Source organism: Rousettus aegyptiacus, unplaced genomic scaffold (genome assembly GCF_014176215.1).
Source record: "Rousettus aegyptiacus isolate mRouAeg1 unplaced genomic scaffold, mRouAeg1.p scaffold_m13_p_10, whole genome shotgun sequence".
NCBI lineage: Eukaryota > Metazoa > Chordata > Mammalia > Chiroptera > Pteropodidae > Rousettus > Rousettus aegyptiacus.
Window position 1 is genome coordinate 48,813,230 of NW_023416285.1, and position 25,274 is coordinate 48,838,503.

The window sequence follows — 25,274 nt, forward strand, 5'->3', positions numbered from 1 at the left end:
AGATTATTGAAAAGGTGTGATTAGAAGTACTAAAAATGTTACTTCATATAGGAGAAATATAAGAGCTCACACTTCTAGTTCCCAGGAGCTTCTGGGTTAAGGATCAAGTGAGAACCTTTCCCTTTCTCTTGACTTAAAGTACAACTTTCATAACAGATCAAATACCAGAATTGTTGACCTTATTGTGTTACACCACAGTAGGGCAATAGCAAAGCATACGCCCAGTGAACTGGTTTCTCATTTTCTCAGAAACAGCTTTGTTAGGCTAGAGGATACTACAGGATGAAGGGCAACCTTAAGCAACCACTGGAAAGCAACTGAGGATGGGGGTGGGCTTTTGCTTTACCAGGCTACAATCTATCTTCAGCACCTTAGCATTGGAAGGGCTTACCTTTTCTTTTACTCCAAAAATTTGCTGTGCTTGTTATGTATTCGGAGAGAAAGTGCAATTCACAGTTTGTGGCTATATCCCCAGCACCTAATGTAGGACTGGTGCAGTATATAGAATAAAGTATTCAGAAAGGGTGGGTGTGAGGAAGTGGATGGATGGATGTGAGTAAAAGGCAAGGAGAGCTAGAACTGCAACTCCTCAGGGGTCTGAAAGCATTGTGCAGAGAATGCATGGTTGAGCCGAGCTTTCTGTAGAATGTTATTTTGCACCCTCCCCCCATACATAGTTTTTTTGTGGGACAGAGACCAACCTCATAACAGCCTCCACCTCCTCTTAAGCACCACATTTTGGAAGTTTCCACAGTGAACTGAAATGCTATTCAGCTCACAGCACTGCAAGTGCATAACCAATTTGAGTCAGGTGTGAAATCATTTGTACTTCTCCTGGATGTTCCACTAACAACCAAGAGATCTCATTTATATAGTTACTTGTCAGAATAGGAAGGTTGGAAAGGGAGGTAAGTGGATACCTAGATTCAAATCTAGCCTTCAAACTAATACATTCAATCCCTTCATCAACCCTGGGGGTCCCAACTGCCTGCTAGAGGTTGATCTGAAAGCAAGGTGGTATCAGAAGGACTAAATGCCCTGCTCTCTTGTAAATTCAAGTACAAAGATGTTCAAAGTGAGCCACATCACCATCACCATCAGTCTCTAGGGTAGAAAGGACAGTAATCTACAAAGCAAAAGGCTTTGGATACCAACATCACAACATCATTTGCATACAGTGAAAATTATGTACTTTTTTTAGATATCCAGAACTGTTTACCCCAAAACCAGGGCAATGATAGGCAAAAAACTTAACTAAAACAAGGTTTCATTTGATAGGTAGGTAGTTGATGGGGGAAAAAGGTGGGCCAAGCAAGTTGAGATGATGATCTGATTTTATCTGCCCCAGCTCAGTGTGTAGGGATTCAGATCAGATCCTTTATACAAATGCTATGCTAGTCTCAAGTAGACCATCTAGCCCACACTTGTAGCAATAAAGCAGAGTCTGTATTTGAAATCAGGTAATATATATATTTCCAAAGATTGAATGGAAAATAAAAAACTGTTGCCTGTTATCCATGAAAATAGGTTCGAATGGCTCAATTCTCCTTTTCTTCTCCACAGTCTACCTTGGGATAAGCAAACTTTTATTATTGATAATTAGCCCCAGATGATTTCATCTAAGTTGGTCAGCCTGGAGAACTTGAGAAACTACCAATTCAACACCTGAGAAAAGAAACCACTTGAAGTAAAATACCCTATCAGAGGAGAGATGGCAGTGCATTTGACCAGTGGCGTCCGTGATCAGCTTTCCCTAGATGACTGAACAGACGTCAACCTACTTAAAATAGTCTGTTCTCCCGAATCCCTCCCATTAAGATGATTACTATTACACTTCTTTTAACCTGGGGACTAAAAAGGGGGAAAAGGGGATTAGTAACAACAGACTACACATTTATCTACTTAAAATAATCCTGCCTAATTTGATTTTTAAATATTGCTCAAAAATGTCTACAATCTGATGCAGAATTTGTTTTTAAAACGAATGATAGGGTAAAGTTGATATTCAAATATTAAAAATGAGTTTAAAAATAAATCCAATTTTTGTACTTAGTGATTACAGTGGTCTCACACACAACAGATTAATTGAAATAGTTTGTCATGCTCTGGCATCAGTTGAGTCCGTAACCACTTATCCACTAACCAAACTACTGGTCACATTACTAGCAGATTTCTATCCTTATAGATTATACTGGAGGTGATAGCTCTTGACTCATATTTTGATCATGTAATGGTTCAGATGAATCTATTGCATTTTAAAAGTCATAGTGTCTAAGTAAAGAAAGCTGCTTGCCAGTATGCTCATGCAAGTGCTCTATCTAAATCAGGGGTCCCCAACCCCAGGCCAAGGACCAGGACCAGTCCATGGCCTGTTAGGAACCGGGCCACAGAGCAGGAACTGAGCAGCGGGCAATCAAGCAAAGCCTCATCTGCATTTGCAGCTGTTCCCCAGCACTAGCATCACCACCTCAGATCATCAGACATTAGATTCTCATAGGAGCACCTGTCCCTCGTGCCAAAAGGGTTGGAGACTGCTGCTGTAAATAACATTTTCCCAAGAATCAAATGATTCAAGAGGCTGGACTGCTGCTTCACCATTTCACCTTTCAGCAGGAACCTATGTCACTATTCTTAAACAGGGGGGACACTCCTGAGGATCTTCACCCAATGCAACTCACGCCACCAAAAGTATTTTTGTGACCCACCTACAATGGGGCTGAAAAAAGATGGAAATAAGCAAAGACTAGACAAGCAATGAAATTAAAGGGTAACTTAAAATGTATGTTCATGCTCTAAAATATAATTTGAAAATTGTACGTTGACTATGAAAACTGCCCCTGAGAGGTGACTGCTAATAAAGTAATCTAGCCCGTCACAATGGGGTCAGCATGAGAAATCAGATTCAACTGGCAGAGTGTGTGTGTGTGTGTGTGTGTGTGTGTACTGAGTGTATATGAAGTGATTTTTTTTTGCAGACATAGTGGAGAAATCTACCTGGGTAACTGAGAAGACAATGTGGATCAGACACTGCTAATGACACTTGTCTGGGACAAGATATGTACTTGCTTGGGGTTCATTTCCCATGGTCCAAAACACAACTCAGGACACAAGGTAAAGCAGAGCTCCACAATAAATAAAGATGCAGAAAAGTATTTTAAGATACCTTTAAATATAAATTGAGTCCCAGAGGCAGAAAAGTCATCTACCCAAAACTGGCACACATTAAATAGGATTAAGACTTGTAGGTCAAACCCTAGTGACAGCAAAGGGATTTTTTTGTGTGTGTGAGATGAGGAGAGCACTGTAAACACAATTCTGTGACTGAAACTTAACTTAAATTTCCCCTTGAGCTTAAAACTAGCCTAATTTTGATGCCAAAACTAAGTTTGAATAACCAATACATATAGCAACTGGCTAACTGGAAAAATTTTTTCCCCAAAACAATTCCAAACCCAAAACAATTTATATAAGGGATGCACGTAACAGAAAAAGTCAAAACAACAGTGGTTCCTGAATTTAAAGGAAGGGATGCCCACTTCTCTCTCTCAAGAGGCAGATGGTCAGCTGAAAAATAAAAACATTGTATCAACAGAACACTCCAAATTAAAAAAAAAAAAAAATGCAGCCATCTCTGTTCATGCAATACCAAATTAAGGTTCTCAAACTTCAAAGCAACCCATAAAACTAACAAAAAGGAAGGAAAATGTTGCCCACATCTTAAGACCTGATGATGGCTGAGGATCCTGAGGGGACTGTTCACAATGTCGTTCATGGGACAGAGAGGTCTGGAGTTAACATGAGATCAAGTCTGTGGGTTCTGGAGGTGGGGGCCACCTTAGACCAGGGAGCATGCTGTCTTCAGTCCGTAACTTCTTGGATTAGCATCTTCAAGAATATGACAGCTAAGCTAGAGGATCCCAATTGAAGGCTACCTAGGGTCTCGGTTCAAGTTCTGTTTCACTCAATTTCCTTTTAAGTAGTGCTAAGTATTACTGCTTTTGGTAGTGAAAAGTCACTTTAGTAACCACTATAGGTAGTGGTTTGTAAACAGACATTGACAAGTACAAACAGCAGAGCAATATTTGACCCAGACTTTAAAAGAAAAGGAGGCGATGGTGGTAATGAGGTAACTCTTCCCCAACACGTGTGAACAGACAGCTCCTGCTCTTCTAATGCTTTATGTCCATTAGGAGAGAGTAGGGCTTGTCAACAGGATGGTTACATAAAGAAGAAGCTACAGAAGAGAAAAAAGAAAAGTTCAGATTCAAATTTGATTCATAAAGGCTTTAAAAAAAAAGGAGTTTCTTTACAATGAACTGTGAAAGAACAGCAGTGTGTCAGTTAAAGGGACAATTTCCTTGAGCACGGCCTTGAGCAGCAGCAGCAGTGGCAGCAGAGGCTGGGGAAGAGGAGGATGCCTCAGCTGGACCTAGAGGCAATGGGGTGCCGGAGAACACTAATCAGGACAGAAGGGTATGGAAATGGGGGAGAAAGGTGGCAGACACAGCATGTAAAGTACAGGACACCACATGGTTAAGTGTCTTGGAGAAATTGGTGCTGCCCAGATGGTAGCATGTGATGTCCACCAGACAAGGCTAGAAAGCACGAGGCTCTTTCTTACCTACTTCTTTTATCCAATATAATCAGCATGGGTACATATGTATATCAAACAGTGATTAAAAAGAACTCACAAAAGGGCACACAATGTTTGGGTAAAAATATATTTTCCCCCACTTTATGTCTTGGCACTAGTGATATATGCATAGATTACCTGTCCACCACTCTCCTACCTTAACAGACACAAAATTACTGAGCATGTTTGCTAAGTGAATACTTTCATACTTGAAAAAAATGATAGGCTTCACATTAATACAATTATTTTAGTTTTTTAAAAAAGTCTAACATGCAGCTTACAAATATGACAATTCTGCATTAACACTGAAAGATTACACAAGTTTTAGAAACACATCAGTTATTTTCAAACAGCAAAATGACAATGGTCTACAACTACAGTTTAAGGCATATGAGCATATTTTAAAATTAAGAAATAGACAAAGTTCTAGTGCTGTTCACAGCTTAATTTTCAATTTATTTAAAAAATTCCCTTCATACCTACATACAATCTAGACTTTGTAGGTTATCATTTCCACTAAAGAGTCAGTCATCACATATGCATCAATGAAACCTAAACTTCTGGAAGTTGAGACTTGACAATATTAGACACTTGCAAATGACAAAGCAAAGAGATCTGAATGGACAGTTTTGGTAGGACCACACAGAGACAGTATGATGTGGGTTGGTAACAGCTGAAAAACCTGATTCAACAGTTTGTATGTGAAACACTTAGGGATATGTCAAGAAAGTGAGGAAACCAAGTCTATTTGAGGTGCACGAGATATGAAGAATAAGTGTTATTGCTGGTGAGATTACAAAGCAGAGAAAGAAGATAATAAGTAACCTGTGTCCAGTTTTATGATAAATGTTCCCCTGGTTAAGATGCCTTTTCTGGACCAAACTTTGACCAATTAATAAAGAGCGTAAGCTGGAAAACAGTCTCTGAACGGCCAATAAATTCTCATGAATGTTTTCCCATCATGTCTTATTACATGCACAAGGGTTATGGGTATCTAAAGTCTGAAAGGAGCAAAAAGATGGTCATTATGGTTGAACAAAAGATATAAAGAGACCAGCTAGAGCTGTCTAGCCAAAAAAAAAAAAAAAAAAAGCCGGCAATTAGCATAAGGGCGAGACCAAAAAATTAAGTAGTCCTAGAAGCAACCTAGCATAAAAAATTTTTTCCTCTTGATCTTCTCCAGGTGGAAGGCAGTGGTTTCTCATTCTAGCTTTATTTATGGAATTAGAACCACAGGCCCCTGTAACATCCAATGACACTCACAATGCTGTGTAGAACACAGACTACGATTAGTAATTTCTGACTTCCATACTGATATCAAGAGAAAACTGAATTTATGGTTTTTTTGTGAAAAAGATCTAAATGTGGCCATTTTAAATATATTTAATTTTTTTTACACCAAAGCTACTCAAACCATTACCACCCTACCCTCCCACCCCCCAAAAAAGAAAACGAAGTCCATCTATCCCATTTCTCTAATTTTAAAAAGTCAAAGATCTCAAAGGTTTCTTACTAGCGTACTTACATGCAAAGGCGAAAGCACATCCAATTAGATTTGAGGGTATCATTTATTCCGTGCAGAGCCAAGGACTACTGTGAAAAAAGGCACAGATACAGAAAGAAGAGAAGGGCAGCAATAACAAACTAAACAGGGCCTGGAGCAGGGATAGAAAAAAGTTCAGAAGCAACACTTTTTTAAAAAAGCTTCTATATTCTCTATTTTTTTTTTTTTTTGAAGTTTTATTCCCTGACTCGCCATATGATTTATTTTACTGTGAAAATTTTAATGGAAAAAAAAAATCAAATAATAATCGTGGAATCAAAAAGTCAGCTGGATGCCTTTCATGGCTAAGCTTTAGTATGATAATTAAAAATGGTAATTTTAAAGTGATGCATTTTTAGAATTTAAAAGTGTATTTTCTCTTTCAAGGCACAAAAATGCTCACACAAGCAGTGGTTGGGACAAGCATACAACACAAGTATTCAAGCTTTTGTCTGGTGCACAACGTATATGAGCAAATTCAGCCCATGGTTAGAATCAGCATGCCATCTCATATTTGGCTGCTCCACAGCTAGCATCACACTAGAATCATTAAAAAACAGAAGCAAAAACAAAAGCTTTGGTCCAGTCTAAACCTGTCTTTATAACACTATTGGTGTTCTTGGTGTGCAGTTTCTAGCCCAGCTTAGTTTGGGCTTCCGTGAAAATGATTTCTTACTTTGCCTAATTAAGCCTAAATCAGTTCATGGAAGACCATTGCTTCTTTCCCCTAAGAGTCTGGTTGAGGATGAAGAGAAGGGAAAAAGAAGTTTTTACTGGAATCAACTAGAGACTTAATATTTTTAAGAGGTTGTGTGTGTGTGTCAGGGGAGGTACAGTGTATTCTGTCCTACTTCCTTAATGTATAACTGAAGGCTTGAAGGAAAGCAGAAGTGAAATATCGGGTTCATGAGAAATGTTATTCTTTCAAGGAAGAAACAGATCACAGAGTTAGAAAGCTGGGAGGATCTTGATAGAAGGTGAAAAAATCAAGAAAAGGAAAGGATAAGCTGCACAAAGGAACACAGAGAAGAGATTAAATATGCTCTTTTCCATACAAATTTGGGGTATAGTCCATGTCCTGGCATATGGGTTACTTCTAATCTTCATTGATGGGGCTATAGGTCTTGGGCATAGTGACAGGAAAGGTGAGGAAATTCCTTCAAGACACATGGATTTGAAAAACCAGCTGCTCAATTTCTTCTTCCCTTTATTGGCAAACATCGAAAGGACTCCGTGCAAGGAGGTTAGATGTAAAGTCGAATTTCTATTTTCTTGGAATCATAGGTTTGTATAATTTCTACCTGAAATTGACAAATTTGTGCTGCACAACTTACAGCAAATTTCTATTGGAAGGGTTTCTGAAAATTCTCTCCTGATGATTATTGAAAAATGTTATTAGAAATAACGATATCCTGGCCTCAGTCACTCGGTTCTCCTTCTCAGCCCAGTGAGAGCAAATTTAGGTGTGTTTATAAGACTGCTAATTACAGATAGTAAGTAGGCTGTGGAAAGCCCATCATCCCTGGTAGACTCTTCTACTAAGCAATGTTATACTATCCAACCTTCAAGACTGCTCTCTGTGAGAGGATCAGGGTTGCACTGATAAAAGTGAACATAATCATAGTCTATTACAGTATAACTTGGCCCGAACTTGAGAGGGAGGATTCAGACACATTTTTAAAGCCATGAGATAAGACGGTCAGTCTGAAGAGACCCACAAACCAAGCCAAATAATATTATAATAATAAGTCCATGCAAGTGTAAAAGTCATATAAAGCTTACTTACTCTTCTGCCTACGAACAAAGCTACCTTGGGTTTGCAGCAGGTGGGGAGAAGAGACAGAGTAAGTTTAGGGCTTTTGCCATCATGGATATGAATAATTAAGAAAAGCTGTTGTCATGGTTATTCAGGTTCATAGTTCAGCTGCTACGGTGAGTTTTCCTGTCAGACTTACACATAGCAATTTACCCTCCTTCCCTCAGTCCAAAGCAACATACAAGTAACAGGCATGCTTCCTGCTGCCACTGTGAACAGGCATAAAAGGCAAATCATTTACTTTTCAGAAACAAAGTCTAGCTGCACATAACTTTTGCTGTTATTCCCTTGTTCTGTCATTTTCTACTACCCAACAACATTCAGCAAAATGAGTTAATAATAGTTATTGGTGTCTGGGGAAGGGTAAAAAAACAAAACAAAACAAAATAAAAATAAAAAAAAGGACACAGATGGCAGAGATACAATATTACTGCAAAAGCAGGTGAATGCGGGACCATCCTTGGCTTGCCAGGCTTTATGTGAAGCTTGCACTGCAAGTTAAAAAACAAAACAAAAAAGTTAGAAATAATAATAAATAAAAAGAGAAAGGAAAATTAGGAGCGCCAGCACCAGCATTCGGTGACAGTGAATGCTCATGCAATGATTATGGAATTGACAGAAATTAAAACCAAAACTTTGAGTGAGCTATTCTACATGACAAGCGAAAGCAACATTTTAATATTGAATTAAAGAACACATGGTTAGTTTCGTTTGCATGTAATTTAGAATTCACAAGTAACGTCTTGAAAGCACTACATGCTCTAGTAGAAGGATTTACTGTTTGATTTTTATTTTCTCCAGTAACATAAAACCATTATCTGTTAGATTTGGGCATCACACCAGTACTGAATAGGAACTACATCTTCCATTTTTGAGCTGCTGGAGTCAGAGAATAAATATACTATAAATGACTCTGAACCATTAACTTGGGGATTGGAATACAGAGGATGGAGGACATACTATTAATCTACTTGGGAAGGAAAAAAAAAGGACAATCATTACATAGTTATAGCTACAGTAATGCCAGAGCCTTCCCCCTCTTGTAGGTCCAAGGGAGTGCCCAATCTGCAATCCACATGTCTAACTGCGTAGTTAAGTCCAAAACATGAAACTTCATTTCTTAGCAAGAATCAAATTATTATTATTATTTTTTAAAAGATGAGTGGATGGTTATGTAAACTATAGTTATCAGAAGCCAGGTACAGTTGTTAAATGATGGATTTTAAAACTTTCTTTTGGGATGGATGCATCTTAACCAGCGAATGCCTTCTGGCAATTGTGCAAAGTTTTCAGAAAAGATGAATACTGTCTACTGAACAACTTACCCTTGGGCAGTCCCACCACTGGGACGTAGCTGCGAATAAGGAAAGTGACTTGGTGGCCAGAGATGGCAGGAGGTAGGGTCCAGCTAATGGTAGTGTCAGGGTTAGTTCTACTTTGTAATCTTAGGAAATGTTTTATGTTCTCATACCACTAGAGGTCAAGGAGAAGTATAAAACCTTACCTATGTTAAAAAGGGAGCATGTTATTAAATTAGAAAAAAAACCCAGAATTTAAAGCTATTAGAAAAACTAAGTTAAGCTCTGAGATGGAAACATACTTGGTGAAAAAACAAGCATCTCTCTTTACATCTTTTTCTTTAGAATAAGCCAGCTCCTAAGTGGCATGTGTGGTGACTCCAGCATCTCCTCCATGATGAGGAAAGAGTCTTCCGTTTATTTTCAAAGTGCTGCTCTGGTTACCCTGGTTACTGTCTTTCTGTGGTCCTCTCTAACCAAAACTCTCCACTGACAGTTGTTTTCACTGTTCAAATGGGAAAGTGTGAAAAGGGCAAGAACCTAGAAGAAATTACCAAAAATATGTGCCATTGTCAGGCACAAAACCTGGTGACTTTGTTCACCAAATTAAGTCTAATTCCATTAATAATAAATGAGAAGGTATAAATAAAGCTAAAATAGAACTCACACATACTTTACATAATCTGAAAAGCATTATACATTTCTAAGGCCCAAGGTTAGAAAGAAAATAACCTAAAATGTTCAAAAGGGCAAGGAAAAACCTCCCTACACTATTACTAGAAGTCTGTTACTAGAGAGACTTTTTAATGTGGAGGCACAATACTGATCAGCTCTTGGAATTTTTATTGCTTAAAGGCACAACCAGTATACATGAAATATCCTTGGAACATTGCTGGTCTTTTAAAAACATTTTTAGTTCTAAGATATGTACCTTTATGTACTTCAGTGCTTCAGGGTAAGAAAAATGTGACTTTGGGTCTCCTAAGCTGTAAGTCAGTGGCTTTTTCTGTTTCATTCATGCCTATAGATGTACACACACACACACACACACACACACACACACACACACACACTCTTTTATCTTGGCTTAGTTTGGATCAACAAGGGTATGATGCCAAATGGCTTCCATTTTGTCTTCACTGGAAGAGTCACAGTAATCTCTGAACCTCCGCATGGGAAATGTCACCATTAGCGATGGATGCTTTCCCAATGTGTGTTGCTACAAAGTTCTTTCTTGAACTGGATTACAATCTAGGCAATTGTTACTCTCGGAAACAATCCAGAAAACTAAAGTTTCAGCCCCTATAGTCCTTTGATCATGTGGGTCTGTACAACCCCATTAAAATCACATCTCACCTACATCAACTACTTTCTATTGCCTAGAAAATGTGCCTGCTCCTTTGCTCTCATTTTCTGACACATTTTCTGCTGTCTCAGAGCTTGTAAAGTTTGTAAAGTATAACTTAAAACTCTATCCATGTGTCGCTGTAGCGGTGCATTTTGATTTCTACCATAGGTGACGTACTAGGATTCCTCGGGGGCGAGTCTGCATGTTCAGCCAGAGTAAGCGAGCACCACGGTCGTGCTCACTGCCTTACGATGGGTCTCGATGACTGTGCAGACTTGACCCTGTCGGCTACATTTTTTTTAAGAATGTAGAATTTTCAAGATGAAGAGCAAGGATCCTGAAACATGTTCTGAGTCACCTGTTGCCGCCCTAAGAGCACCATGCGTTAGACAGCGAAGTGCAGCAGCCATGGGTTCGCCATCAGCCGCCACAAAGGTTTTCTTCAAAGGTATCTTACTGACCACTGTGCTTCCTCTCAAACCAAGAGTAACTGTCATACAACTGCACTCTCTAGTCGCTAAGGTGATTTGATGCAGAGCTTCAAATCACAGAAGACTATCAGGGATGCCCAAATCTCTCCCTGGATTTGGGCGGCTGCCACTGAGTATCATCGGAAGTGACCAATACAAGAGCAGAATCTGAGCCTCTGGCACATTAAATCATGGCCATATTTAAAAACGTTTCCTTTTGTGTGTGGGTATAGGTTGTCTTAAGAGTTGGTAGGGATGTCTTAAGTGGATGGGATTATGCTCCCATTTTCACAATAAAACAATTCATCATCTTGTTGAATTTAGAGGAAAACTAGTGGCCACTAGCAGTTCTTCCAAATCTTTCACTTTGGGAATAATGACTGGCTTATTAAGCCTTACAACACAGAATAGAAAAATAATTTTAACAATCATAACTTAGGATGCTTTTTATCAGGAGTCACGAGGATTGTCTCCAAAGAGTAGTGAAGAGAAATAAACGTTCTTCTCAAAAGTCCTACTACTGGTGCAGGAGACGCTAACTGGAGATGACAGGTTCCTCCAGCCCCGATTGCTTGATCATGTGGTCAAGTTTTATAAATTAGTGTTAGTGTACCCTTTAAAAATACTTTAAAAACCTTTACCCTCTTCCCTGCACTGTAGAGGAAATACTCGCTTTTTTATCTTTCTGGTAACAGACCAGTTTCCAGTCTGTAAATGGGAAAAGTAGAGACGTACATGCAAGAGGAATAAACTGTTAGAGGGCCCCACGGCATGGGGGTGACACCCGCTTACTTTTTCTTGTCCTTGTCTTTCTTGGTTTGCTGGGCCCCAGACTGCTGGGCCTGGGACTGCAGGAGCTGCGCTGCTGCTTTCTTCTTCTGGAAATTGCTCACCTCCTCCTCCAACTCCTTCTTCTTATCTTCCACTTTCTTCTTTTCTTCTTGGTGCGTCCGCTTTAGGAGGTCAAACTTCTCATGGAGCTGGAGAGAAAAAGAAGAGGACAAGCCTGGTGAAGGGAATGGAAAGTCTGCTGGTATAGGGTTGCCTGGATCTGTTCGGAAGAAAGCCTGTGCCATGATGCTGCATGTGCTTTCAATACAGAAGTGAAGCCGTGGCAGGTGGTCCTGGAGAAGCCAAGCTGAGATGGCAAGAACGCCCCTGGGAGCCCTCTATGCCTTTGAGACCTGGACCCCTTGGAATTACAGGGGATCCTTGCATATTTTTTCTGTTAATAAAAAATATATATTCATTATAGAAAGCATAAAGAAGAAAATAAAAATTATTCATGCTCCTAATAAGAAATTCACCTTAGTAGTAAGAATAGTTCTTTATAAAATGTGTAATATACATGACTTAGAGGGATACAAACTGACTACAGGTACACACACACACACACACACACACACACACAAACTATTCAAATAATATGTTGAGACATTTCTGGCCCTTGACAAATTGAATTTGGAACATCATCACAATGTAGGAACAAAAACTGGAAGGGAGGGAGGAAGGAAGATATTCTTACTAGGTAATTCTAGGTTTTTTACCCAGCATTCACTTGGTACTCGAAATCAACAGCAAATAAAGTTCAACTTTCCTTTCTCTGCAGCAAAACTGTGTTGAGTGCTTAGCTATTTAAATAACCTCTAATTTCGGTAGTCTCTATAAAGATAAATTAAAAGGGGACGGTAAGGAATTTAGACAATTTAGAAATTTAGACAATTTCATTTGGAAATGTATTGTTCACTTGAGATTCTCACTGTTTACCATCAGAGGCAAGTATATTACACTCTCTCTCTCAATGGGATTTATAGCAGAAATCCATGTGAACTTCTAAGAAGTAGTTAATTTGACCTAGGCATGGGAACGAGATGGTGTCAGAGGGATGCTGGAGTAGAGAGTGGATGCCCACAAAGGGGTAAACATGAGCACAGACACGACAGTGTACGGAGACCATCACCCATCGGATAGTGCTGAAGGGCCCTCCACCGTTTAGCTCATTGACAGACTAAAATAATAATAATAGTTCCAGGATCCCAAATCTCACATTTATGGACTTGTAAATTGAAGAAATACTGAGCTACAAAAAACTTGGGACTAAGTCTGGAGACCTAAGATTTAGTTTCTAGTTTCAACTTTGCTATGAACTAGGTTCATGACTGCATAAATCACTTAACTTCATGAATTTCAGTTTTGTCTTCTGCAAAATGGGGATCAGAATAGATGACTTATTTTCTTGCCAGGTTAGTGTGTCACATGTGTGCTAAAATGTACGTAGAAAGTACACAGAACAGCATGAAGTTTTAGAAAATGTGAAGTATTAATTAAACATCTTATTTCTCTCTCTTGAAAGATGACAGATAGGTCGATGGCTTACCTCTTTCTCTGCCTCTTTAAGTTCAGCTTCTTTCTCCTTCACTCTCATAACAAACATTTGTCTCATTTCTTCTTCTTTCTTCTGAAGTTCTCCCAGAAATTCATTCCTTTTTGCTTCATATGTCTCCTGAAGACTATTCAAAAGCCACAAACAAGGACAGTGTCATGAAGTTGCATAATAAGAAATTTCAGTTCATAGAATTTCTACCCATCTTCTTCCAAAAAAAAAAAAAATAGATAAGGCTGCCACTTACCATATTAAACGACACAAAATGGCACTATTTTCTTTTAGCTACACGGTGATCAGAAAGACAAGCACATCAAGAACCAGAGAAGAGTCAATAACCACAATGCAGCACTAATAGGTTGTCTCTTACTGGTCACGTTTTATCCCACACATATTCACACAAGGGAAAGACTGGCTGGGCTGGTCGGTGCCTTTCAGATCAGCACACCAGATAGACACTGAAGAAGATATAATTTAGAATTTTAGAAGACGGATGTGGTATAGTGTAGGGAGCGAAATGCATGGGTACTGGAGCCAGGCAGACCAGGTTTTAGATTCTGGCCACAGCATCTTACTGACTGATCATGGCAACGGTACAGCCTCTAAGACTCATACCCTCAGTATAAGATGTGGCTATAATAGCACTTACCTTCTAAGGATATGATTATGGGAAATAAATGTGGGCAAAGTGAAAAAAGCATTCAGTGCTTTTACCCTCCCCCACTCATTTTCCTCTAGTCCCCAATTTAGAAAACAGACTCAATGAACCATCTAAAGAGACAAGAGTATATCTAAAGATATAGAAAATTGCTATTGTTCAAGTTATATTACCAACTGTAAATAGAGCAGGGAGGAATTTTATTTTAAACCCTATCCCAGTCTTGATTGTCTATAAAAATGAGAGTCCGATATTTTAAATGAAATGCCATGACTTAGCATCTCTAAGACAGAACAAATATATTTAGAGAAATGTCGCCTTTGACAACACACACGACTTAAGGATACACACACCCACACCCATACCAACAGAGGAACACCTGCCAATATTTTGTAAGGTGCTATTTCTATTTCTCCTTTGCAGTTTCCCTAGAACAAGAGCTGTCACAGTAACATTAGTCTGCAGGATTATCCATCTTTACACATGGACTAAATTCATGCAAAGTCATTCCAAATGAAATAGCACCTCTGGATGATCCTAGGTGTCATACAGAGCCACCCCAGCATTCGCACTTGTCCTTTTAGGAGAAGAGGGACATTCAAGTGGTGAGAGTACATGTGCATGTAGATATACAAAGAACTAAACAATCAGAAAACGTCTTAGTTAAGTTTCTACTTCTATAATCAATGCTTTTGGTTGGTTAAGTTATGCCCTTGAGAGTATCGACACTACCTATTAATGAACAATCACGTGTTTTCATTTTCCAGAGGTATATTTAGCTTTCACACTATTTTATGAGACTAAAACAAGCATGGTCAATATTATTGTCAGCTAATACTAATAGCAATATTTGGACTTGAAAATTTAAGATATATAGCCACAGATAAAGAAATGTATTAATAATAGAATGATAAAATAATCCATAAATTTGATTTTGCTTGTTAGCATCATTAATTCTTCATCACCATTAATTGAATCAGAAATTGCCCAAGGCAGAAGATGACTTTCCTTGCTATTAAATTTTGAGGGAAATTTGGTTTTTGATGATTTTAAAATAATGAATACTTCTCCTTCTTTCTAAAAAGCAGTGGGACACCTTTTATAGAACATTACCAAAAAACACTACTCAAACTGTGTTCCAGAGATCATTAGTTTAGATCTTCAAAAAAAGGGGTTCCCAAGTCAAGTGAGCTGAGCGAAAGTGCTATGTGTGACCTCCCTTTAGAAGAGTCACAATGCATTCTGCCTCCCAAACTGGCAGCACATCAGGATCACCTCGGCAGGTTATATTGGACTTTTCTAAATACGGTTTCCTAACTCCACTCCTGGAGATCATAAAATCTTATTCCAAAGAGTCAAACTATAGTAAGTTATTTAGAAATAACTCAGAACAACCAAGGCATTCATGGAATCACATTCCCCAGGCACCCCTGCCCACTAAGTTGTAAATGAGACACCAGAAACCCTCACTAATGTTTCCTCCAGTCCCTGAAAACAGTCCAGAAGGAGCGGGCTCTGTTATCCACTCATGGGTACCGAAAGTGATGCTGTCTTTTGCAATTTTTAGTTCTTCCAATTTAACTTTTAATTGTAGTTATTAGCACCCTTTTCTAAGTAAGAAATGAACAAATTTTCACAAGGTTTCAGGCTGGTTTGAAACTAAAGATATTATCTTCTTTTCTCCTCACAGCCCCTCGGCAGAGGCAGGTTTTGCTCACGGAAGTCACGGGAAGAAGAATGAGCATAGTTACCTCAGTTCATCCTTTTGTCTGGTAATTCACACAACATAATTCTCCTCCTCATTACGATCTCCTGGAACCATATGGTGGAAGGCACGCCAGAGTATAACACACCACCAGTGTTTATGGAGCAATTTACACAAGAGGATTCATTAATCCTTACAAAAACTCAGTAAGGGAGGCACTTTACAGATGGAGAAATCCGGACACAGAGGTGTTTAGTAATCTGTTTGGTTCACACAATGAAAAAGTGGCAGAGCTGGGATCTGCACCCAGGCGCCCTAGCTCCCATGGGAACTCTGCCTCCTGCACTGCACGGCATAGCTGGCAAACTGAGGCCTATGAGCATCTAAAAATGAATGGGTCTCATGGGCCTGAAAACACTGTGCTCTTGAGAGAACAGTGGTAACTGTACCTTCTGTGATCTAACAGGTAGAGTTAAGGAGAAGGTGGTGGTATTCCGAGATGAGGAAGGAGTGGTTCAGACAGGGGCCGTTGGGCAAAAAACAATCGTCATCTCAGGAGAAAAGCAGGGACAAGGCCAGTCCCCACTCACGTTTTAAATCAACTTCCCTCTTCTACTCCAAACACCAGACAGAAAGTGGGGCACAGGGGCAGGTCCAGGGAGGGCATGGTACTCTGCTGGGTTACTATCCTGCCCATTATATAAAAAGTCCTTTTACTAAGTCTGACTGTCCCTTGACCTAGCCCTGTTTCTTGTTTTACAGATAAGAAACTGAGGCCCAGAGAGGTGGTGGAGCTAAGTAATAACAGGGCCAAGACTTGAACCCAGACTGCTGACTCTTGCCCAGTGCTCCTCAACACTGCCTGGACCTAAATGAGAAAGAGCACCCAATGAATGAAAAAAAGTTCTACGAAAAAATAAAGATAGCCTGCACCACAGAAAAACTATTTTCACCAGGTTTTATAACCACAAAGTAGGCCTGACTTTGTAGAGAATATTTTTTGGTCAACGCATTTCAAGGTTCAGTTAGCTAAACTTGTGCACACAAAAAGACATCCTCTACCTTGCCTCAGAAAGTGACATTTCATTTGGTTGAGAAGGGCCAGTTTTACAATCCCCAGGGCTTGACAAAATGATACCAACTTGGCTAGAAGTTAACTTCTCAGTTAGAAGCCTTTTTTGGGGTCTCCATTTGTTCCCACCAGTGTTCTCACACGTGACCACAGCATTTCACAGTAGCGCTGTAACCAGGAGACCAGCCCAGACTTTATACCAAACTATCTTTAAAGCCAGACTAAGGAAAAAAAAAAATCCTCCCACCCCAATGCAGCTCAGATCCAGGGGAAATGGGACTGCCGCATTGCACGCAGGCTGCCTCGGGTGGTGACGGCCGACCACTGAAGAGGAAAATGGTCTTTTCCAAGGACATGTGGCACTCAGTCGGCAGAGGAATGAACCCAGACACACCTCACAGCTATGTTAAGAAACTGCAAAGTCTATGGCCATGCCGCCCTGAACAAGCCCGATCTCATCTGAACTCAGAAGCTAAGGAGGGCTGGGCCTGGTTAGTACTTGGATGGGAGACCACCTAGGAAGACCGGATGCTATAGGTGTTAAGGGAGGGAGGGAGGGAGGAAGGAAGGAAGGAAACTGCAAAGGCTCGGTCTGGATAAAGCAATCCTCTCCTGCACCAGGAGGTGGCGAGCCTGGCCTGGCCTGGCGGCAACACCCCGCCCCGCCCCCCCACCACCTTCCACTTACAGCTCATGGAGCGAGGCGCCCCGCCCCATCACTGGCTCTGATGGAGCCTGGGCCTCAACGAGGCCACTAATTCTACATTAATTTGGATATTTTCTCCTTTACATTTTGCCTCTTCATCTCCACCCATCAATGATGTGGGAAAATCCGTAAGAAAATTTCTATAAGTTATCCCCCTTCCTACTCATTTGTTGTTAGAATCGTACTGAATCACTGAAAGCTGGTAAGAGTGCTTCAAAAGGTAAGAGCTTGGGAAGTCAAATGTGCTTGGCAAAAACGAATGATGAAACTTATAAGGAGCAGCCGCACCTTTGTAAATGCCTGGACTGGGCTCTGTGCCCCTTTGAGTGTAATGGTTAAGAGCAGGCATTCAAAACTCACCCCTATCATTTCCTACTTGCAGGACCTCGGGCAGGTTTACGCTTTCAGTGCCTTAAGTTCCTCATCTGTAGGATGAGGGTGATCATAATGACATCAACTACATCAGTTAGTTGAGATAATACAAATAAAGTGGTTATCGCAACACCTGGCAATATATGCTATTTACCTGTCCCCACCAGGTGCTTCCCTTCCAGTGTCTCAGTCCAACAGGCATTTCTGTGATGCACCAAGGCACCACCTTCACCACTGTCTGGGAGACACCTGATTGCTAGGTGGCCTCACCTGAAAGGCTTGCTGTCAGGATCAGTGTCCTTGAAGCCCATCTCCTCGAGCTTACAGCGCCGATACAATTCATAGTGGCGGGTGTGAGTCTGTTCTCGCAAGTCTTCCATGTTCACGCGGATCAGCATCTCCCGAAGTTTCACAAAATCGCAATGGTTTTCATTCTCAACTGCAGGAGATGGAGGTGGTGGTAGGAGGAGAGATATCAGCTATCATGTCCCTGAAAATGTTACGTCATGTTTCCAAGCGGTTGCCACCATCGCTCCTGAAATCTCAGTGCCATTTACTCAAAGATCTGTTTTACTTGCCTAAAGAAGACAGGATTTCTGATAGCACTGAGCACAATACTGATGCCAGCAGTGACTGCCGAATGCCTGCTCAGTGCAGGGTGCTGTGGGAGGAGCTTTAATAATACTGTCCTCACCCTTCACAATAACTCTCCCAAGCAGACACTGTGACCCTTGCTTTGCAGGTGCCGAAGTATGGCTTTGCTCTCACGGTGGCAGCAGAGTCTACATTCAAACACTGTGACACCTGGCTCCACACCAGGCCTGCGTCTACAGTTCCATGCCGTGTGGTGCTGTACAAGGCAGTTTATATATACCACCTTTCATTGTATCAACAACACTACGAAGAAAACTTTCCTATTAGAGAGAAATTGGTAAGATTCATAAAAATTATAATTTTCCTAGGCATCTCAAAGGTAGTTTCTTCTCCTTCTCAGACTGACTTCCTTCATTCAGAACAAAGGAAAAGGAAGACTGCTATATCTCAAACCAATGAAGGAATTTCTGTACCCATCTGACTTAATCTACAGCATTGGATACACAGGGCTAAATAGAGTCCCTGCCCATTAAAGTGGCATGTGGAAAGCTTCTCAGGTTAGAGACTTTGGTCATGCCCCCAGTGCTAACTACGGGTCAGATATTCTCATAATACTCATATATACTCATATAATACTCACATATTAACTGAGATAACACTTAATTGGAAACAATTTTTCAAGAGATAATAGAGAAACATGTATCTTCTTGTTTGCAAGAAACTCTTTTCAGCTTTCCTATATTCTGCTGATGAAACTGGTTCAGACTCCTAGGTAAGAACTCTCTTCTATTAGACATTTACACTGAATTTCCCACACAAGCCAACATTCTTGAGAGGCTGCCTCCCTGGCACTAGGGCTCTGCAGCCACTTCTCCTCATTGTATACCTTCCTGGTCACCGTCTGCCTCACCTCTACAACTGCCAGACATGCAACCCTGCTGCTCCCTACCTGCCCACAGTGGAGGACCTCCCCGAACATGACACGGAGGGAAGAAACGTGGTTGGCCACCACAGTGGCTGAACATGAAGAATCCCTCCCCAACGGTGCACACATACCCTGCACCACACCCCAGGGGTACTGCCTGGCCTTGGCCATCTTGTTGCCGATCTTCACCTCTTCAGTGCTGCCGACCACTGCAAATGGCAAATGGACCTGCCAAGCAACACAAGGGCAGAGGGTACAGTAAGTCTTCACTTACCAACGTTGATAGGTTCTTGGGAACTGCAACTTATAAGTGAAACTGCACAACAAAATCATTTTACTACAGTCTAATTGATATAAACAAGAATATTCCTGTGGCATATTTTTGGTTATGAAAATATCACCACACTTTTAAAGACCCAAAACACTTCTAAAATTAAACATGGAAATACATGTGAGCTATATCTATATTTAAGAAAGATTAACAAAAAACAAGTAAGATCATGATTTTCTCACCTGCTTATTCGGGGGTGGCCGGAGCCCATCCTGGCAGCTCCGAGGGTGAGGTGGCACCCCACTCCAGAAAGGATGCCCTTCCACTGCTGTGCACACTCACACACACCCACACTCAGACTGGGACAATGCAGACATACCAATTCACCTAACGTGCACATCTTTGGGATGTGGGAAAACCAGAGTCCCCGGTGAAAACTCACGCAGTGATGGGAAGAACATGCAAACTCCACACAGACAGTGGCCCTGGCTGGGAATTTTTTTCCTCATCAATGTTATAAGGAAATGACATTGAACGAAACAAAATTATTTGAGGCCCTGCCACAGTTCTCTTCCCTAGCTCCAGTAAAGCCGGGTTCTATGCCTACCTCTCCTCCATTCTGCAGGCTTCTTCTTAATGACAAGAGAAATGAGGAGGGTAAAAGTTGGAAGTCTGCAGTCCTGCAGGGGTGGTCTTTGTGTATCCTAGCCCTCCCACAACCAAATTCTGAATATCTGATATAAGCTACATTCGATGGGAAACTATATGGGCCTTTACAATTATACAGTAAGCTTCAGATGCAAGCTGTCCCATACAGGAGCCATTAAGATATATATGGCTCTTGAGAACTTGATATGGGGTTTGTGGGATCAAGAACCTGAATTTTACTTTGCTTCGAACAAAGATCTTCTAAAAAGAGAAGAACCAGTTTTGTCAATGTAGATGCAAATATTATTTTTTTTGGTACTTAATACATATTGGATTTCAAAGACTTACTATGAATATACCTCAGTATAATTTTTATATTGATTATTATAATGATAATATGTTGGATATACTGAACTAATTAAGTTCTTAAAATTAATTTCATGTTTTAAATTTTAAATTACTTGTGTTGCTCATATTATATTTCTATTCAATAGCACTGCTTTAGATAGTTGATCATTGCACAAAATTTCAGTCAGAAACACACTGTAGTCCAAATTATTGGCCTAAGGATTGTCTCAAGCAGAGATGGTATTCAAGACAACGGACTGCATATTGGTTTATCTGGTAGCTATGGCTGCATTTTGCAGGGGAGGTGTAGCAATTTCATCTTTTTTCTATTACATAGAAGATTTGAAATGTCTGCTCTGAGAATTATTATTTAGGGTTCCCTGATCTTCTACCACAGATAAAGTGAGAAAGATGAGACTGTTTTAAAGGTAAATCCTCTCCCACAGACAGCCTGACATAACCCCAGCCCCGGCTGCCCCAAGTGGTACTTTGCTGCTTGAGATATTTACATTTTCTAGTTTGTCTCATACTCCATAGGAAGGAAAGAAAGCACATCTCTTTCTCAAACTCCCAGTCTGTTCCCTGAAGCTGAGGAGCAACAAGGCTCTTCCAGCCAACATTTTGGTATAACAACCAAGAAAACTGCTTTCTCCACTCAAACTGGGTGACAAAAACATCCACCAACAAAGTCCGTTTTCCATGTATCATATAGAATTTCATCACTAGGAAATGGGTGCAATGAAGATCCTAAAAGAAAATTTCTTGATAAAGAGCAAGGTCGATTTGAGAATGTCAAAGATCTTCAGTTTTATTAATCTGATAAAGTGAGAAAGAGAGCAAAGGTTCATGAGTATTTTCTTTCCGAGAATTTTAACATAAATTTAGTTTCATGACCGTGTGAAATGACTTAAAAGGATATGGAGGGACATGAAGAGAAAATGAGATGATATTCATTTGTGTTAATTCCTGAATCCCACACTGACACCTAAATTGCAGTTCCACGGCAGAAAAATAAATGCCATATGAGCCTGAGCCTTTGACAATGGTGTAAAATGCTCTGCTTAGGTAGCAGTTAACATAAAAGGCAAGAATATCAGCTATTAGGGCCAAGCTGCCCGAGTTCAAATCCTCCCTCCGCTAGGCAGTTGTGTCACCTTAGGTGCCAGGCTGCAGTTTCCTCATACATGAGGTAGAAACAATAGTACCTCCCGTGGGATTGTTGTGAAGATTAAATATAAAGCCTCACACAGTGCCTGGTGCATGGTCAATGCTCCATAAATGTCAAAAATGTCAGCTGCTACTGTTATTATGAAGCTCTCAATACCCAGAACCAGAGAATTTTAGAGGTAGGATAGACCTTACATTTAGCATCCAGTTCAATCATGAATAGGAATTTCCCTGCATGCCTCTCTGAGTTGAAACAGAATCTGTTGTCCACCTATCACTTACGATAAGAACTCACTCCTTCAGTAAGGTGTTTGCTGCGTTGTGGTGGTGTGGACAGTCACACTTCATACTGGGCCACAATCCCTCCCTGCTCTTTTGCCTATTAGTTTTGGTTCTGTCTTTTGAATAAGTCCCGTCACTCCTCCTTATGGCAACCTTCCTTTCACACCCCCTCATGTCTGTTTCCCAGGAAGAATCTGCTCTCCAGTTTCTTCCAGAGCCTTTACTATCCTGGCCACAGGAGGATGACAGCCAGACTGAGTCACCCGACTCAGAGTGTGGCCAGACTAGAGCGGAGCAGAGCTGGACTATCTCTGCAGTCATGAGATCTCTAAATTTTAAATTCATATAATCACAGCCCCAGAGAGGGAGAAAGCTACATTTGCTTCCAAATTCCTCATCATACTGGGATTAATTTAAGGAAGAAATCTTCCCTAAATGAAGAGAACCCTATCTAGCAAAGTCCACATGCTGAACTGCAGAAACAAGAAGCAGTTTTGTGGAGTAACACTGATCTCCTAAATTATGATGGCAAACAGCGCAGGACTGGGGGCCAGGTGGGTTCGGTTGAAACCTCAGTGCTGCTATTAACTAGATGGCTTTGACCAGGTCATCTGATTCTCTAGGTGAACCTCAGTATGACTCCCTTTATATGAAATGTCCAGAATTGGCAAATCTAGAAACAAAAAAGTAGATTAGTGATTGTCTAAAGCTGGGATGGTTAGAGAATTGACAGCTAAAAGGTACATGGTTTCTTTTAGAGTGATGAAAATGTTCCAAAATGGATTGTGGCAATAGTTATACAACTTTGTGAATATATGAGAAACCACTGAATTGTACAGTACATCAATCATATCTCGAGAAAGCTGTTAATTTTTTAAGTGTCACTAGAGCATTCTACAATAACTTGATCAGATGTAACTTTTCATGACTGGATCTGCTAATGATAGTAGAACGTGCATCACTCTACCACAAATTTAAAAAATCTAAACTGACGTTCACTGCCACTAGCACAGTTCTGAATCAATTTTGAGCATGTATTCAGGTAAGGCCAAGAAGCTATTTAATAACTTATAATTACATTTCACTGGAGCTCACAATTTTAAGAATTTTAAAAACAATCACTGGGCATCAAATATATTACAAAGAATGCTACTTTTACAGAAGTTATGCATTCCCAAATGAAAGAAGATGTGTGTCATCACTGTGGCCTCGGAGATGAGCCATGCCTCTGAGATACGAAAGGGAGCAGTGGGGACAATGTGGCTACCAATCGGCAGGATGGAGGTGCACCAGAAGCGCCTATGTCACAGGCAGGCTGATATTGCTGAAGCTTTAATCATTTATTTATCTCCTGACCAGTTCCTCTGTGCACTGTGGAAATTTTACCTTCAACTGCCAGTTTACCTAATGATTTAGGAAAGGGTGGGGAAACAGAAAAGGAGGGAAAGGAGTCCAATCACAAGAAGCGAGGCGGGTGGACATATTTCTGCCAACACTGGCAGAAGCAGAGATCTATTTCCTTTGAGCTGCACTGTGTGAAAAAGTGCTGGGCTGGCATTCCCATTCCCACAAGATTTGCTGTAGAAATCATAACTGTTAGAGTGGGAAGGAAATTTGACACTGTCTTGTCTAACTCTTCCATCTGACAGACAGGAAAACTGAGGCGCAGGGGGTTAAATGACTTGAAATAGTGGCAGAACTGGACTACACTGAAAATGTCAGATTTCCAGTCCAGTGTTCTAGCCACTTTCCAGTACTGCTACTAAGAAAAGCTTTCAGGAAAATCACTGGTTGGTCCTTTCTTACTTGAGGATGGACTTACACTCATTGTTGCATTAATCTCTGCCACTGTTTCTTCATCTGTGGGGAACTGGTATATCTGGACTCCATTGCTGACTAGTTCGCTCATGATCTTACTCTTGAATTTGTGCAATTCGTTCTTGGCGATAGTGTCAGCTTTTGCAATTATTGGAATGATGTTGACCTATAAAACAAACAAATCCACTTTTATTCAATTCTGACGTTAAAAAAATTACATGAATAAAAAGTAGCAAAAGACTAATAAAAATTGTAAAACTTCAGTTAAAACAAAGATGGTACTAAAAATAGGACTTTCTACCTAGATGCGGAATTAAGAAGACATAGGACAATGTTTTAGTCCCATCTGTGAACACTTTTACTTCCTCCCATGCCGCACTGAAAGCAGAATTGTAATTTCCTCTCCAGTGCTACCTCATTCTTCTCTACAGAGTAAGAGGAAATGTTCTTCTTGACAAAAAGCCATAACAAAGACACCTATTCTTTGAATAACCAACCACTCCTTTTAGGCCCCTCCCAGCTACTTCAGAACTTGATTTTGGCATGCTCTAATATCATAGTAACAAAGTTTTTGTTAGTTACAAAGTGGAATATTCAGCTCTACACAGGATAACAACCTTTCTTTTTTCTGATAATCTGAAAATTGCTAGAAGTGGAAAACCTATGTATTGACCAAAACGAAACAGTTTCACCTACGTCTAAATTTTTCAAAATCACATTGACTAATTCTTTTGAAAGTCAGCTTCTATCACATTACTCCTTCACGCCAAAATGAGACCTAGTGACAAAGGCAAGCTCACTTTCAGAGCATTGGTTACAAAAACGAGGGAGCACTCAGAGTTTGATAACAATGGCAGAAAGCCCAGAACAAGAGCCAAGGATGTCCTCAAGCGCAAGCCCCAGACCCCAAGGTGGGGACATTCTTCTCCTAGCTTCTGTCAGCATGGTCCACAGGACACACTTCTAAAAATTCCTTTTTAAGATGAACTTTCGTCCGTTCCCCGACAGGTACAGAGGTTTCAATAAGATGCTGCTGACATCTGATACCTGGGGTCATGCTCTCCACTTAGCTCAGGTGAAAAGGGAATGACTCGGTGAGAAGGCAGGCCTAGCCAGAGAAGAGACTTTGGGGAGGTTTTCCAGGTCATGTCTGCATTCCTTTGCTGCTTCTTTTATCCCAAGAGCCAGATCAAAAATCCCGGATAAACCAGCATGAG

At 40.5% G+C, this 25,274-nt stretch overlaps 1 protein-coding gene and 1 pseudogene across 3 annotated transcripts in view; one reads left to right on the forward strand and one right to left on the reverse strand.

The window, feature by feature from the left end:
- Window positions 1-1,449: 1,449 nt before the first annotated feature.
- Window positions 1,450-25,274, reverse strand: part of SEPTIN11 (septin 11) — an 84,612-nt gene continuing 60,787 nt past the window's right edge. Inside the window, exons 5-10 of one of the 3 annotated variants that reach the window (XM_036227822.1) lie at window positions 24,062-24,223; window positions 19,655-19,751; window positions 18,275-18,443; window positions 13,486-13,618; window positions 11,901-12,088; window positions 1,450-3,564 (exon numbers count right to left, since the gene is read on the reverse strand). In XM_036227822.1, the coding sequence (XP_036083715.1) occupies window positions 3,561-3,564; window positions 11,901-12,088; window positions 13,486-13,618; window positions 18,275-18,443; window positions 19,655-19,751; window positions 24,062-24,223 (753 nt within the window). In that variant the 3' untranslated portion in view covers window positions 1,450-3,560. Of the gene's footprint in view, window positions 3,565-3,919; window positions 4,235-4,707; window positions 8,484-11,900; window positions 12,089-13,485; window positions 13,619-18,274; window positions 18,444-19,654; window positions 19,752-24,061; window positions 24,224-25,274 lie in introns of those variants that run through there. The other 2 variants (XM_016156007.2, XM_016156006.2) reach the window with 2 other exon arrangements.
- Window positions 17,348-17,466, forward strand: LOC118608890 (annotated as a pseudogene).